The 13,746-nt window shown below is 39.2% G+C and overlaps 1 protein-coding gene across 13 annotated transcripts in view; it reads right to left on the reverse strand.

Moving 5' to 3' along the window:
* DMD (dystrophin) overlaps positions 1–13,746 on the reverse strand; it is a 2,032,119-nt gene that overhangs the window by 404,135 nt on the left and 1,614,238 nt on the right. For all 13 annotated transcript variants that reach the window (XM_061627388.1, XM_061627390.1, XM_061627384.1 and 10 more), the window contains one exon: positions 780–969. In XM_061627388.1, the coding sequence (XP_061483372.1) occupies positions 780–969 (190 nt within the window). The remainder of the gene's footprint in view (positions 1–779; positions 970–13,746) is intronic.

The raw sequence follows: 13,746 nt of genomic DNA on the forward strand, positions 1-13,746 counted from the left end.
ATACTGTGGAGTTCTTAGGTTTAGGAGTTAATTATGCATTACCAACAAGCATCTAATAACAGTGTAAAATATTTTTACAGTATAGTGCAGAGCTCTCTGTGTACATCCAGACTTAGCAAATCAGACACACACGGGCATATTATGATCAAAACCATGGATATTATGAAGCATAACAGTAACACAATGGAAATATAAGATAGATGGCAATGCCACTTAAAATCTGACAACTGAATGTTTGCTTCCAGAGGGAAAACAAATATGTGTCCTAATTATCAATAATTAATGATTTTTTTTCAATTTCATCTTATCAGCATGTACTAGAAGGAAGTCCTAATTTTCTCCAGGGATACTGAAAACTGAACTAATTCAGCTAGGCAAACCAGAAAAATCTACACAGGTTTTGAATTACTGCAATAAGTACAAAATATGTATGGTATGCTCTTATATGCCAAAGGTCTGTTAAGAATCTGTCCCAGTTATATGTGTGACATATAAGCATCTGTTAGCAAGTATTATTTGGCTTCTCTCTCCTGCAAACAGTGCTTGAATTCTTAATATATTCATTTGAACACAAGACATTCCCTAAATAAGATTTAAACAGTATTCAGTGCTCTCTTTTATTACTAATAAAGTACATATTTAAAGAATTCAGTGTCATTAACGTACACAAACACAAAGTAGAAATTGTCAAAAGTGAGCTTATCCCCTTTCCATTAAGGTGAAAGGTCTCATTTGTCATAGTTTAAACACAATTCTATAATTTAAATCACTTTACTTACCTGCCACTGCTTCATGAGCTCCCGCACCCCTTGGACATCCTCTAGTATTCTCTCTTTATGTGTGGCATCCTGCAGGACATTAGCAGTGGTCTCTGCTTCTGTAAGCCAGGCAAGGAACTTTTCCAGATCCAGGTAGAATTGTTGCAGCAGCCTTAGGGCTGCTTCTAATGCGGCCTCTCGCTCACCAACTCTGTGAAAGCACAAATATAGTCAAATGCAGCATAGCAATAGGAATCAGAACAAGGATAGCTAATTTGTAGAGAGAGGGAAGTAGAAAGAGAAAGTGTGAGCAATTTTCAATAAATTTAGAAAGGAAACTTGAATGTAACCACACAGTAAGGTGATGGGGGAAATATACATGTTTGTGATGTCTGCTCTTCTATGTCCAACAGTTAATATCCATTTCTACCTTTAACAGAGAGAGCAAGGAGAGGAGGGAGGGAAGATGCTGGTAGAGTTAGGCAGTGGCATTTTCAATGACAAGACAATGGAAATTGCTTCTATGGGTGTGATTGCTGGCTTTCCTTCATTTGTATTTTTAAATTTTGAAAAGAACTTCTTAATCAAACTCTCTGAATCAGTTAATAAGCTGATTTTCAGAAGCCAAATAAAATATTTCTGGTCCACTGACCAGAGTATAATTTGCTGTATATATAAGTTGCAAGGCTAGAGGCCACATATATAACTTTGATCATATCATATCATATCAGTCTATCCTTGCTACTGGGTAGCTGGTTTGTTCAATACAAAGTCACTCTGATTTCAATGGGAAAATTAAGCACCTGCTAAATATCCTTCAAGTTGATATTAATGGTATTTAAAAATGCTTAATTTGGGCCCTATGAAATAAAGATGTAATTAAAATATCTGCTTTTAAATAAATGAGCATTTCTGAGAGAACTCTTGTGTTTTTTAGCTCTGCTCAATTCCTGAATGTTCTTTCCATGAAAACAACTGTACTAGATATGGCTTTAACATGCGTACTATTGTAATATATGTTTCTCTTATTCATAGTCAAGCACCACATTCAAAAGCCACATTCAATTTGTAAAGCAAACCTCCTGATACATTCGACATTAATGTGTGAAGGTCAATAATCATGCAAAACTGGCTGTGGCTTTATCACCAGCAAACATATTAGGTCATAAACAACTCCGGCAGAGCTGAAGCAGCAAGGCTCAAGAATTGAGTGGTTTATTTATCATGGGGTGAATTTTTGCTGAACACAGAATCTAATGCAGTATAGTTACTGCTTTGAGAATGGATAAAAACATTTTAGCTTGTCCTCATCCTGTTAACATTAAGCATGTGGGACAGATGCAGAGAGCTATCAAACAGTCATCACCTCAGAAATACACATATCTTAAACTATACACATAAATGCTCTGAATTTTGAATGTACAAGACGTCAAGTCAGAGATCTCTTGTAGGTCAATGTACAATTGAAAAGAATACTAATACAGTAGGGCCCCACTCATATGGCGGGTTACGTTCCAGACCTCCACCTAAAACTGAAACCCACCTAAAAGCGGAACTCCGTCAATAAAATGGCACCTGACACCCAAAAAACGCTATAAAAGCGGAACAAGTGCCATATGAGTGGAGCCTTACTCTAATTGAAAGCCACTGTATTAGCGGAATGCTGAAAAGCAGGCCGCCAAAAAGCGTGCCCCCACTGTAGCACCTTGTTCCATAATCATAAGGCGGGTATGCAAGGTACAGCAGAATTCAGTCTGAATCCTCCCTCATCCCTACCCCCACAAGGCATCTAACAATTTTAATATGATTGTAGGGTAACTTTCCCAACCTACACATGTTCAGTATATCTGTGTTAGCTGGCACTACATTTGGCAGTTTCACTTCTCAAGAATAAGCCTCTCAGATTTTAATTTACAAATGATTATCAGTTTCAAAGTAAAGATACTGTCAACAGATCTGCCTTTATTTCTCTTGCACATTTGGAATCTGGGCTTCAGGAGACTAAAAAAATGCAGCACTATCAACTACTATTATTCACTCCTACTCATTAAATTAATTAGTATATATTTGAATCAGAGCTTAGTTTGGAAACTGTGTCAGTACCAGAGCACAGCCTTGGCACATATGATGCACAATAAAAGACAACATTGCCACTGAACAAAATGCCTTTTCCTTGCAGCTAATTAACCACAATCAGACTGTATAACCTAGAGATTTGGAGAAATGTCATCCACTGTCTGGTGGGAGATCTGTGGCCCTCCAAATGTTGCTTATCTACAATTCCCATCATACCTGACCACTAGCCCCACTGGCTGGGGCTGATGGGGGTTGGAGTCCAACAATATTTGAAGAGCCAAGGGTTAGCCACCCCAGCTTTAATGCCCAAAAAAGTTGGAAGCAGAGTACCTGAAGAACCACCTTCTTCCATATGAATTTGACTATGCACATTGTTCAACATCGGAAGCCCTGTTGTTTGTCTTTTAAAGTTCTAGGGACAGAACATTCTCTCACATGTCCACCACATTGTTAACTTTCTAATGGGCAGAAACATTCTGGCTTTTAAAGAAGGTGTTTGCAATGGAGTAGGTGACCTACTAATTTTTAATGATACAATTCATATTTTGCTTTAGCTGTTTTTGTTGTTGTTCTAGTATATGCTGGGGTTATCAACTGTTTGATGACCCCAGGGCCGTCAACTCAAGCGATAAGTAGACTAGGAGGAATAGGTGGAGTGGGGAAAGATTCATCCTCAGTGCAGATCCCAGATGGTCCCATTTTATCCAACCCCTGAAATACAAAGAACCCTCATCTTAACCTCCTTGGTCACAGGGGGTCATGCTACCATCATATTTGGATTCTCAGGACTCCATAACAGAAATCAGTCAATCCATCATCCCCCTATGAATGCCAAACAGCTAACCCTTGCAAAATTAGGAAAGGCCATTTACAGAACACTCTTCCCAGCAGGCATAGGGCTAGCCATCCAGATTCCGCTGCAGGCTATTTAAAACCACAGTAAATTCCAGATAGATGTTTCTTCAACAGCTTGTATGTTAGCATCTACCCTGACTTCCCCTGACCTCTACTTGGAGCTGTCCAAGGTCCTGCACATGCCTGACTCTTGCTCATGTAGGACTTTCTGCTTGGGCCTGAACTCCTAACTGAACCCCACTTCAGGCTCAGACCCCAGCCCACCTGTGCTCACCACCTGGAACAGAATACCTAGAAGGTATTAATAAATAAAATAATAAATACATGTATCAATACATTTAAAAGACATTATATGAAGCATAAGTTCTAGCATCTCTTGTTTACAAATTACACACTAGTTGTAAAGTTCTAATATTCCCTTGCAACTCATTATACAGACTACATGATGCACCAAGCCACCACCTTAAAGGAGGAAGGAAAATCTGCTGACCTTCACCACTTTTTTTTGTTCTTAAGATTAGTGATAGGGCAAGCATTTGCAGCAGAGGTACTTGCATTTGCAAGCAGTCCTGTTCAAATTTTAAGAAGTGCAGACTTAAGATACACATAGTTCACTGTAAGCAGACACTTGAATTGATTTGGTTGTTTGCATCCACCCAAGCCCATATTCACTCACCATCTCCTCCCCTCAAGGTGAGAAAAAAACAACACATCATATAGAAGAGGATGGCAGTAGCAGGCAGAAAGGCAAGGATGCACTAAGGAAATGTCTGAAGCACTCAAGTGCATTACTATATTACTAGAACACATCCTCCTTTGGATGTCTTGTTCATTTCATTCTCCATCTCATGATCAGTTTGGTCAGGGAGTGATAGTATTTCCTAAATACTAAATTACTCTTGAGGCCTGATATCACCACTCATAGTAATTCTATTGAGGCAGCTCTTTTTGGATTTCAGGCTTGTTTAACTCTATAACCTCTTTGATACCACCTTCATTATGCCCTTTCCTGTCCTATTGAGTTTGTATCCAGAGATAACCATGCCCCACTGATTTTCTCCATTCTACCAGGTTTAATTATGCCCACTCTATCTTTGCTCTCATATAAAATGAAGCATTCCAACTTGTTCACCTTTGCTCAGAGATTAATAATTAGCATACAATCACCTAAATACTCTCATCTCTGGAAAATGCATTTTTCCTTACAGCATTTTGGTCCCTTTGAATGGCTATCATGTCCTGCTGCCCTTTCATGGCCTAGTGTCATGGGCCGCCCCCATTATTTTCATGGTATTTTTACCCCCCTCAATAGTTCTCAAATGTAAGAATCAATACTATTATGGATTATGCATTAATGTATCAATATTATTACATATTATGTATAATCATTAGAACACTGTTTGAGGGCCTCTGGGAGGAGCAGCCTTATATGGAGATTCAGGAAATGGAATTTGCAGAGCAGCCAATGTTCTAGGCAGTCTGCCAAGTCAGAAGTAACAAAGGATAGCTGAAACTGATAAGGGAATGGAATGTTCTCTCTGGGACACTTGCAAGGTCACTGAAGTGCTTCTGATGCACCACAGTCTGAGTTGTGACCTCATGCAGCCACCTGTCAGATAACAGAAATCTGTAGAAAATACCACAGCAAGCTACCAGAGCTTCTAAGCTTGGTCAAAGGCACTGCAGATGCTGCCAACATTCCAAGGGTGAAATAATGCAATTTCCTTCTGGATAAGACACTCACGGATAGCCTTAAGATATATTGTAATGTAACATGTTTGATTCTGACTCATTGGCTAAGGCCAACTATATGGATTCAAGCAAAACATTAAGTTTTAATATGTTTAAGTGTTAAAATGTTTAAGAAATAAATGCTATAAAGATACTCTGCTGTTGAATTCCCATTTATTTTCCTGATATCTCCTGAACCCCAAGAATTCTTGGGTGGGATCTCCAACCATTAGTCTGCCTCTTTAGGTGACAGCTGTTGGAAACCATGCACGCTTAGGTGCGCATAACCTCTGACATATTAGGACTCTGAAAAGCCAACAAGCAAAGGGGAGAATGTAAGAACCCTTGATCCTGTGCATTCATAAGAAAAAGACTGTCTTGCTGGTTTCACTAGGTTTGTCTCACTCCCATTTGGACAATCATAAGTATTTTCACCCACATCCCTTGGGATGATTCAACCAAAATCAAATTATTTTCAATTTCTGTTGGCTTTCCCCCAGCAATAAATTTAAACACTTCTCTGCTACCTTTTTGATTTTAAGCACCAGCAGTCTGGTTCCATTCTGATTCAAGTGGAGTCCATCCAACAAATTTAGCTTATTCCAAAAATCCTCCAGTGCTTAACAAATCCAAACCCCTCTTCCCAGCACCAATGCCTCATCCACACATCATTTATTTATTTATTTATTAGATTTATATCCTATCCTTCTTCACAGTAGGAGCCCAGGGCATTGTGATTCTTCAGTGCTTCCTACCTAACTGGGCCAATGCACAGAATAAGTAGCATTTCAGAGAAGCTATCTTAAAGGTCCTGGGCTTTCCACCTCTTATGTAGCAACCTAAATTTGGCTTATAGGACCACAAACTACATTTCCACATGTGATTGGCGCCAATATGCACTGACTTCTCTCCAGCACTATTTAGATGACACGTGACATTGGCAACCTTCTCACCAGGCAAACAAGTCACCATGTAGTGAGAATATACTACAGAAACCCAGCTATCTCTGCCCCTAATGATAGAATCACCCGCTACCAAGAACCCCACTCCCAAGAATATTATCCTTGAGAAAGGATATGTTTGCCTCCCCACTGTTCAAAGAAGAGATCATTTCCCTCTTCCTCAGGTTGATATTCTCCTGCTCCAAGATCCCCAAGATGTGATTATCATGTGAACTGTGGTAACTTATTTCTTTAAACTGCTGCTAGTTCTAAATTATGCAGCATCCATAGTGTGCTCAAAATTGTTATAGTGGTTTATGAAAGTTTACATGAAGGAAATGGCTCAGTGTACAAAGAAGATGTACCAGACAAAGAGAACGGTATGGCAGAAAGCATGCACCCTGCTAAAGAGCCTTGAAACTTACTCATTCATTTTTTTAAAGGTTCACATTTCACCTTTAAATCTTTTCTTATCCAGTATTAACAGTTTCAAAATGTGGTGGCACAACTGCTAAATGGGGCAGGGTATTGCCAACATGTCACCTGGCTGCTGAAAGAATTGCCACTGGCTGTCCACTAGTTACCCAGCTAAGTTCAAGGTTCTGGTTTTGGTGCACAAAGCCCTATATAGCTTGGGACCACAATACCTGAAAGATTGTCTTATGCCTTATATATCCAGCCAATCACTACGCTCTGCAGGTGAGGGCCTCCTGTAGATACCATCTTATCCGGAGGTCCATCCTGCACAACATAGGAAACTGACCTTTAGTGTAGTGGCACCTACCCTTTGGAATTCTCTCCCTTTAAATGTTAGACAGGCACCATTCTCTGTTATCTTTTCAGCGCCTATTGAAGATCTTCCTTTTTCAACAAGCCCTTTAAGGAGAGACCTTATTTCAGTCTGTGTCTGTGTTGGAATTGCTTTTTAAGATGTTTTTAAACTTTTTTTAAAAAAAGATGTTTTAAAGATGTTTTGTTTTAATATTTTTTAAAAGATGTTTTGTTTTAATATATTTTAAAGTCTGTTTTTATTATGTTTTAGAGTGGTTTTAGTGTGGTTTTTTTTACCGCCCTGGGCTCCTACTGGGAGGAAGGGCGGGATATAAATTTAATAAATAAATAAATAAACTTGGTAATATGTTACTTGTTTAGATTTATTTAGACTAGCTATAAATATTAGTGCATGATGCAAGAGAAGTGGAACTCTTTGCAGGTATAAGATATTAAATGACAAGCTTTCTCTTGCAGATAAAACAACTTGAAATAATGAGATATTGATGGAGACATCAGAAAATATATTAACATCTTCATAAGAATTAGGTATTTTAATTAAGAAAAGTTGCAGACAAAGAAGCTTATGGGTTAATCCTTCATTTCATTTTTCTTAGTATGAACTTTAAGAAATTAAAAAGGGATACAGTCTGTCACTGCAAAGGAAGCTTCTTAATTAGTGTAATACTAAAAAAACCCACCATGATGATTTCCTTGAATTGTAACTATGAAACTGAACAGATTTTGACACATACCTCACTAGCTACTGGTGAACATTTCCTAAGTTAATTAAGGGTGATGACATAAACATAATATTTGAATTATAGACACAGAGTAATTATAGACATAGATTAATGCATACTCGTTCTAATAATATTGCATGTAATATATACAAATACGTTGAAAAACAATATCACAATATGCAAGAAAAACATTCTTACAGTAAATTAATCAATAGGATGAAAAGGATGAAAGCTGTATAAGAATTTGCCACACTTACAACATTTTGAAATAGATAGTTTTTGGATGCCAGTTTTTTACATCCGAGATGACATCCGAGATAACATGAGTAACCCAATAACGTGAATACAAAATGACAGCAATATATCAGGAAATGTTTTGTGGTTTGGAAGATCAGGCAATACTTTACATTAATCCTGTTTTCCAACCAGAAACAAACTGACAATCCTTTTTTGAGATGTGTGGAATATTATAGATACACAATGCATTTTAAGACACACCCCCAAAAAATCCAAAAATAAATACCTGCTTCAGTGTTTTTCAGAAACTGTAAATGTTTTATGTATGTGTATTTAACAGTTTTGAAGGAAAGGAGCTACATAAGTAGAGATATATGAAGTCACTATTGTTCTTACGAATATGACACATAAAGTAGTCCTGTATTAGTCTATGTATATTCTAGAATAATCACAAATGGGCTTTATCTGAATGCGAAGTAAAGCTGTTTGATATCCAGGTGCATCAAGAAGCCCCAGAAAACAGATTTCACATTTGGTGTTCTGAATTTAAGGAATCAGGTCAACCCAATCATAGTGCTTCTTACACTTCTCTCTGTAGAGAAATGCTATATACAGTATATGTTTGGGTTTAAATAAATGTTGTATGACCTCAATGACTGCCATGAGCCCTTGTTTTGGTACATTTTTGCAAGCCTGCTTGGCAGTGGTTGCTTGGTTCTGAGAGGAGAGAGACACGAACACTAAGATTCTAGTAGATAATAATAATAATAATAATAATAATAATAATAATAATAATAATAATACATTTAATTTATGTGTCGCCTATCTGGCCAGTGGCCACTCTAGGCGACGTACATACAATAAATATAGCAAAATACAATACAAAAATACAGTGTAATAGTATAAATTATAAAACAAACAATACATAACAGGAGGCATGTAAACAAAAAATATTAAGCCTCCCCAGAAATCCCAAAAGCCTTATCAGGTAAATTATTTCTGATTGGCTGGAGATTTCAAGCAGTTGAGAGTTAACTGTCAGTCAGAGGTGAACTGTTCAGAAAGCAGTAGGAGTCGGTGATGGTTAGTGAGAATTGAGGGAGGAATTGAGGCCTATCTATCTATATATCCAGGGTATGATCAATAATTGTTGTCTGGTGAAGATCAGAAGGGGACCAGTGACTGAGTTAGTCTGAGGGGCTGTCCTGAAGTAAGATCTGTCAGAGGGATGAGACACAAGTGGGGGTATAACACTGGCTAAACTGTCCCACAGCCAGGAGTGCAGCCAGATGAGCTTTGGGGCACCGAGGCGGATTGGTTCCAATAGCTGACCTGGGTTGTGGAAGTAATTGATTGGGGTGGAGATTTAGGAAGATTGGCCTTTAGGAAGACGTATTCTGTGTGAATTGGTGGCAGCAAAAGGGTTAAGGGTTTATGTGAAGTGAAGCTGAGGGACCAAGAGAAACCCTGACACCCTCAGTAAACCAAAATGTGCAGACACAGACAACACTATTGGTTTTACTGTACAATATGTTTTCTTTGAGGATAGTGATAACCGTAAAAGGTAGGTTATGCACTTAAGTGAGTGTCAAGTCTTGCACGAAGGGAAAAGAGTTATTCTGTTCATTTTCTATACATCCAAATTAATACACAAACTTTTTATTCCTGTATGAATTGACACTTGCATAGGTGCATGGCGTACCTTTTATACTGTACATCCATTATCTACAGTTAGCAGCCAATGTCACAGAAGAAGGGACAGTTAGAAGTAGAAGATAACCTACAATTATGAGAAATGTAATAATTGCAGGCAAAGAGGCCTATTAAGCACACACCTGATTTCTTTAACAATCATGAAAATAAGGCCAGTGCTGACAACAGATAAAATAATTAGAAAATATCAAAGTGTGGAAACCAGTTCCTTATCCAACTGACAGCTTTCAGAATTACAAAGTACAGGGCTTCAGGGGACATCCTCATCTCACTAAAATATCCAGATCCAGAAACACAGTCTATGACAGGCGTAGCGTATACACTGCTTGGAATGAACTAGTTCAGCTGAATGAAGTTCACACCTGAAAGTAGTTCCCATAATTGCCAGGTGAACTAAAGGTGAATTAGGTTCATTTTGGGGTAAAACTATAAAGGAGTTCAAGTTCATCTTCACATTCATCTCCCCCCCCCGCAGGGGGCCTAGAATCAGCTTTCATTTAAACAGTAAATCAATCTGACATCAATAAAAAAAGTTAGAAAACAAAATGTGGGAGCAATGTTCTAAGATTTATTAGGCAGATATGGAGGCACTGCTGTTGCTAAGGACACTTGGTCACCTAATCACTGTTGCTAAGCAATCAAAAGAAAGGAATGTGAGGCATTTCCTGTATCTTCCCTGCTGAAGAGATTAGCTCTTCTGCATGTGCGGTACATGTGTGAATGTGTGCTGTATATGTGTGTGTGTGTGCATCACACAAAAGAGAGTGTGAGATAGCAATGAGCACTTTGGTTACACCCACTGCTAGCATGTGGCCTTTGCAAAGTTGGCCAATGATGGATGCAGCCCTTGGGATGAGAAAGTTTACCCACCCCTGTTCTAAAGAAATGAAGGGAACCAGAAGAAGGAATCTAGGTGACATAGAAACATAATCAAGCCGAAGTCAGTTCCAAAAAGGCCGTGTGAGATGAAAATGTGCTAGTAACAGGCATAAGGTTGAGGGAAGTGGTGAATAAATTTCCCATTTCATACAGAATGTCCCACAATCTTGTGACCGAGAGCTTCATTGGCAAAGGAATGAATGGAAGTCATATTGAGACTTCTATGATATTACATAATACAATGTACATTAAAAAATATCCATTCTAAGGTGTTTCACCTTCAGGGGAAGATAAATGCTGGAATATTAAGAAGAGTTTTCTATTCTTTACTGCATTAAAAAAACAACACCTTTGAGATTTTATAGTAGTCAACAGTGGTGTAAAATGTGTACATTAATTACTGGGTTAAAATTAATTTAAGGTAAAATCCTAGCTTCCAGTGGTACTTAAGTGTAAAATGATTATCAAAATAATTAGGTTTTAAAGGCACCTGCTTTCTTACTCTTAATTACTGCAGAAACAACTACATTTAATAAGAATGAAATGCACTGATGGCATTGCATGAGACCAATCAAGACTCACAAAGGACAGTATTAAACTGTTAGCATAGTTTTCATTTAAAACTGTCTTTGCTAGTGGCTCAGTTTGGTGGCCTTGTATCAGTATTCCTTGCTATTGTGCAAGAGAACAGAACACAGTTTTCAAGTTTCACTTTTTAAATAAAGAACTGTTAGGATTCAATAAATGGTGTAATGCTCAGGAGTAATAAAAGTAAAATGATATTTTCCAATAAGTATTCATAAACCTGAGTTACACACTGTATCTGGAAATACTATGAATGAACGTGTATTAGAATATTGTTCAAAACGAACTCCTTTGACTACATTTCTCTGTACACTAGCAATGCTTTATGTCTCTCACAAGTGCTGCCCCAAGACATTTTGCTGCCTGAAGTGTAGTCAAAATGCCTCTTCCGTCCCCACTACAGCTAAGGTCTTACTAAGGCTAAAACTTTAAAAAGTGTTGCTGCACCATTTGGACCTTAATGTCTATCTTCATCTAATCTTCCCTCATGGTGCTCGCTGAATCAGGATGCTTCACCCTGCTGCATGGCAGGGTTAAATCTGTTCATCATCAATATATTCCTGATGGCATCATCTTTGGGTGAAGAGTCAGATACATGGTGCATAATCGTGCTCTCCAACAGATTAAAATACAGACATGCTATTCTCAGATTACATACTTTCATTATTACACGAGGGGCTTGTAAAGACATTACACTAAACCATGGCTTAGTACAACTTGAACAAGTGTGACTAATTCCTGCTCCCCCTCTCTTCTTGTTCTCCAACATTGCCAGAAGAAGTTGTTGAGCAATTGCTTTTAGTTAACCATGTTTTGGCATATTAACATTAACTATGTTTAAAACAAGCCAACTGCAAAACATGGATTAAAAGAACATAGTGACTTGTTTATCATTCTCAGTTCAGATTACATGGGAACTAAATTACATGAGATTACATGATTAATTATAAGTGGAAGAGAAAGTTTCCAAACTTCTCCTCTCAGCTATATGAAAGGAGGAAAAGGAAAGGGGGGAGCTCAATACAGAACCACACTGTGGTACTGGGAAGAGTTTACCCCTTTTTCCATGCTGCTTCTCTGATTGAAATCAACCTCCTCCATGCTGTTTGGCATGTAGGCCAAATTATATAGATATTGTACTGCTATGCAACGTCTGCTGCAACGTCTTGGGATGGTTTCAGTTGATGTGGCCTGATGACAAGGACAAGGTGCAGCCAGCAACACGTCCTCTCTACACTTACCCTTCCTGGCTTATTAAAGCTTGCCAAGGGGGTTTGACCAAGTGGACCCAGGGTGTGGTTAACACGTCGTTGTGGGAGGGAGTGGTTCCAACAGTCCTGAAAGAGGCAGTGATCCGACCGCTCCTGAAAACACCCACCCTGGACCCATTGGTTTGTGACAACTACCTCCCAGTCGCAAATATCCCCTTTTTAGGAAGGTGATTGAGATGGCTGTGGTGCAGCAATTTCAAGTACTCTTGGATGAAACAGATTATCTTGACCCATTCCAATCTGGGATCAGGCCTGGTTATGGGACTGAATCAGCCTTGGTCGCCCTGATGGATGCCCTTTACTGGGAGAAGGGCAGGGATAGTTTAGCCCTGGTATTCTTACTTGCTCAGTGGCTTTTGATGCCATTGACCATGGTATCCTCCTGAACCGATTGGGTGAGATGGGTATTGGAGACACTGTTTTACAGTGGTTCCGATCCTACGTCCAGGGTAATTTTCAGAAAATAGCATTGGGTGATTGTCTTTCATTCCCCTGGCAGTTGTGCTGTGGGGTGCTGCAGGGTACCATCTTGCCCCCAATGCCGTTTAACATCTATATGAAGCCCTTGGGAGCAGTCATCAGGAAATCTGGGGTGAGGTGTCACCAGTACGCTGATGATATCCAGCTCTATTTCTCTGTAACATCTGAATCAGGGGAGGCCATGCAAGCCCTGGACCGGTGCCTGGACTTGGTGGTGGGCTGGATGAGGGCCAATAAATCCTAGTAAGATGGAGGCGCTGTGGGTTGGTGGTTCCTGAGTTCAAATAATTAGTCAGTTGCCTGCTTTGGATGGGGTCGTACTCCTTCTGAAAGAACAGGTTCATAGTCTAGGGGTGCTCCTAGATCCGTCTTTGTCACTAGAGGCTCAGGTGACCTCAGTGGCTAGGAGTGCCTTTTACCAGGTTTGGCTGGTAAGAGAGATGCAGCTGTTTCTGAAACAGGATAGCCTGACCATTGTTGTTCATACACTGGTAACCTCCAGGTTGGATTACTGTAATAAATCTATTTGGAGCTGCCCTTGAGGTTGGTCCAGAAGCTGCAGCTGGTACAAAATGCGGCAGCACAACTGCTCACTAGGGCCGGGTATGTCACCTCGCTGCTGAAAGAAACTGCACTGGCTGCCCATTAGCTACCAGTCTAAGTTCAAGGTTCTGGTTTTGGTGTACAAAGCCCTATGTAGTTTGGG

Source organism: Rhineura floridana, chromosome 5, assembly GCF_030035675.1.
Source record: "Rhineura floridana isolate rRhiFlo1 chromosome 5, rRhiFlo1.hap2, whole genome shotgun sequence".
NCBI classification, from domain to species: Eukaryota; Metazoa; Chordata; class Lepidosauria; order Squamata; family Rhineuridae; genus Rhineura; species Rhineura floridana.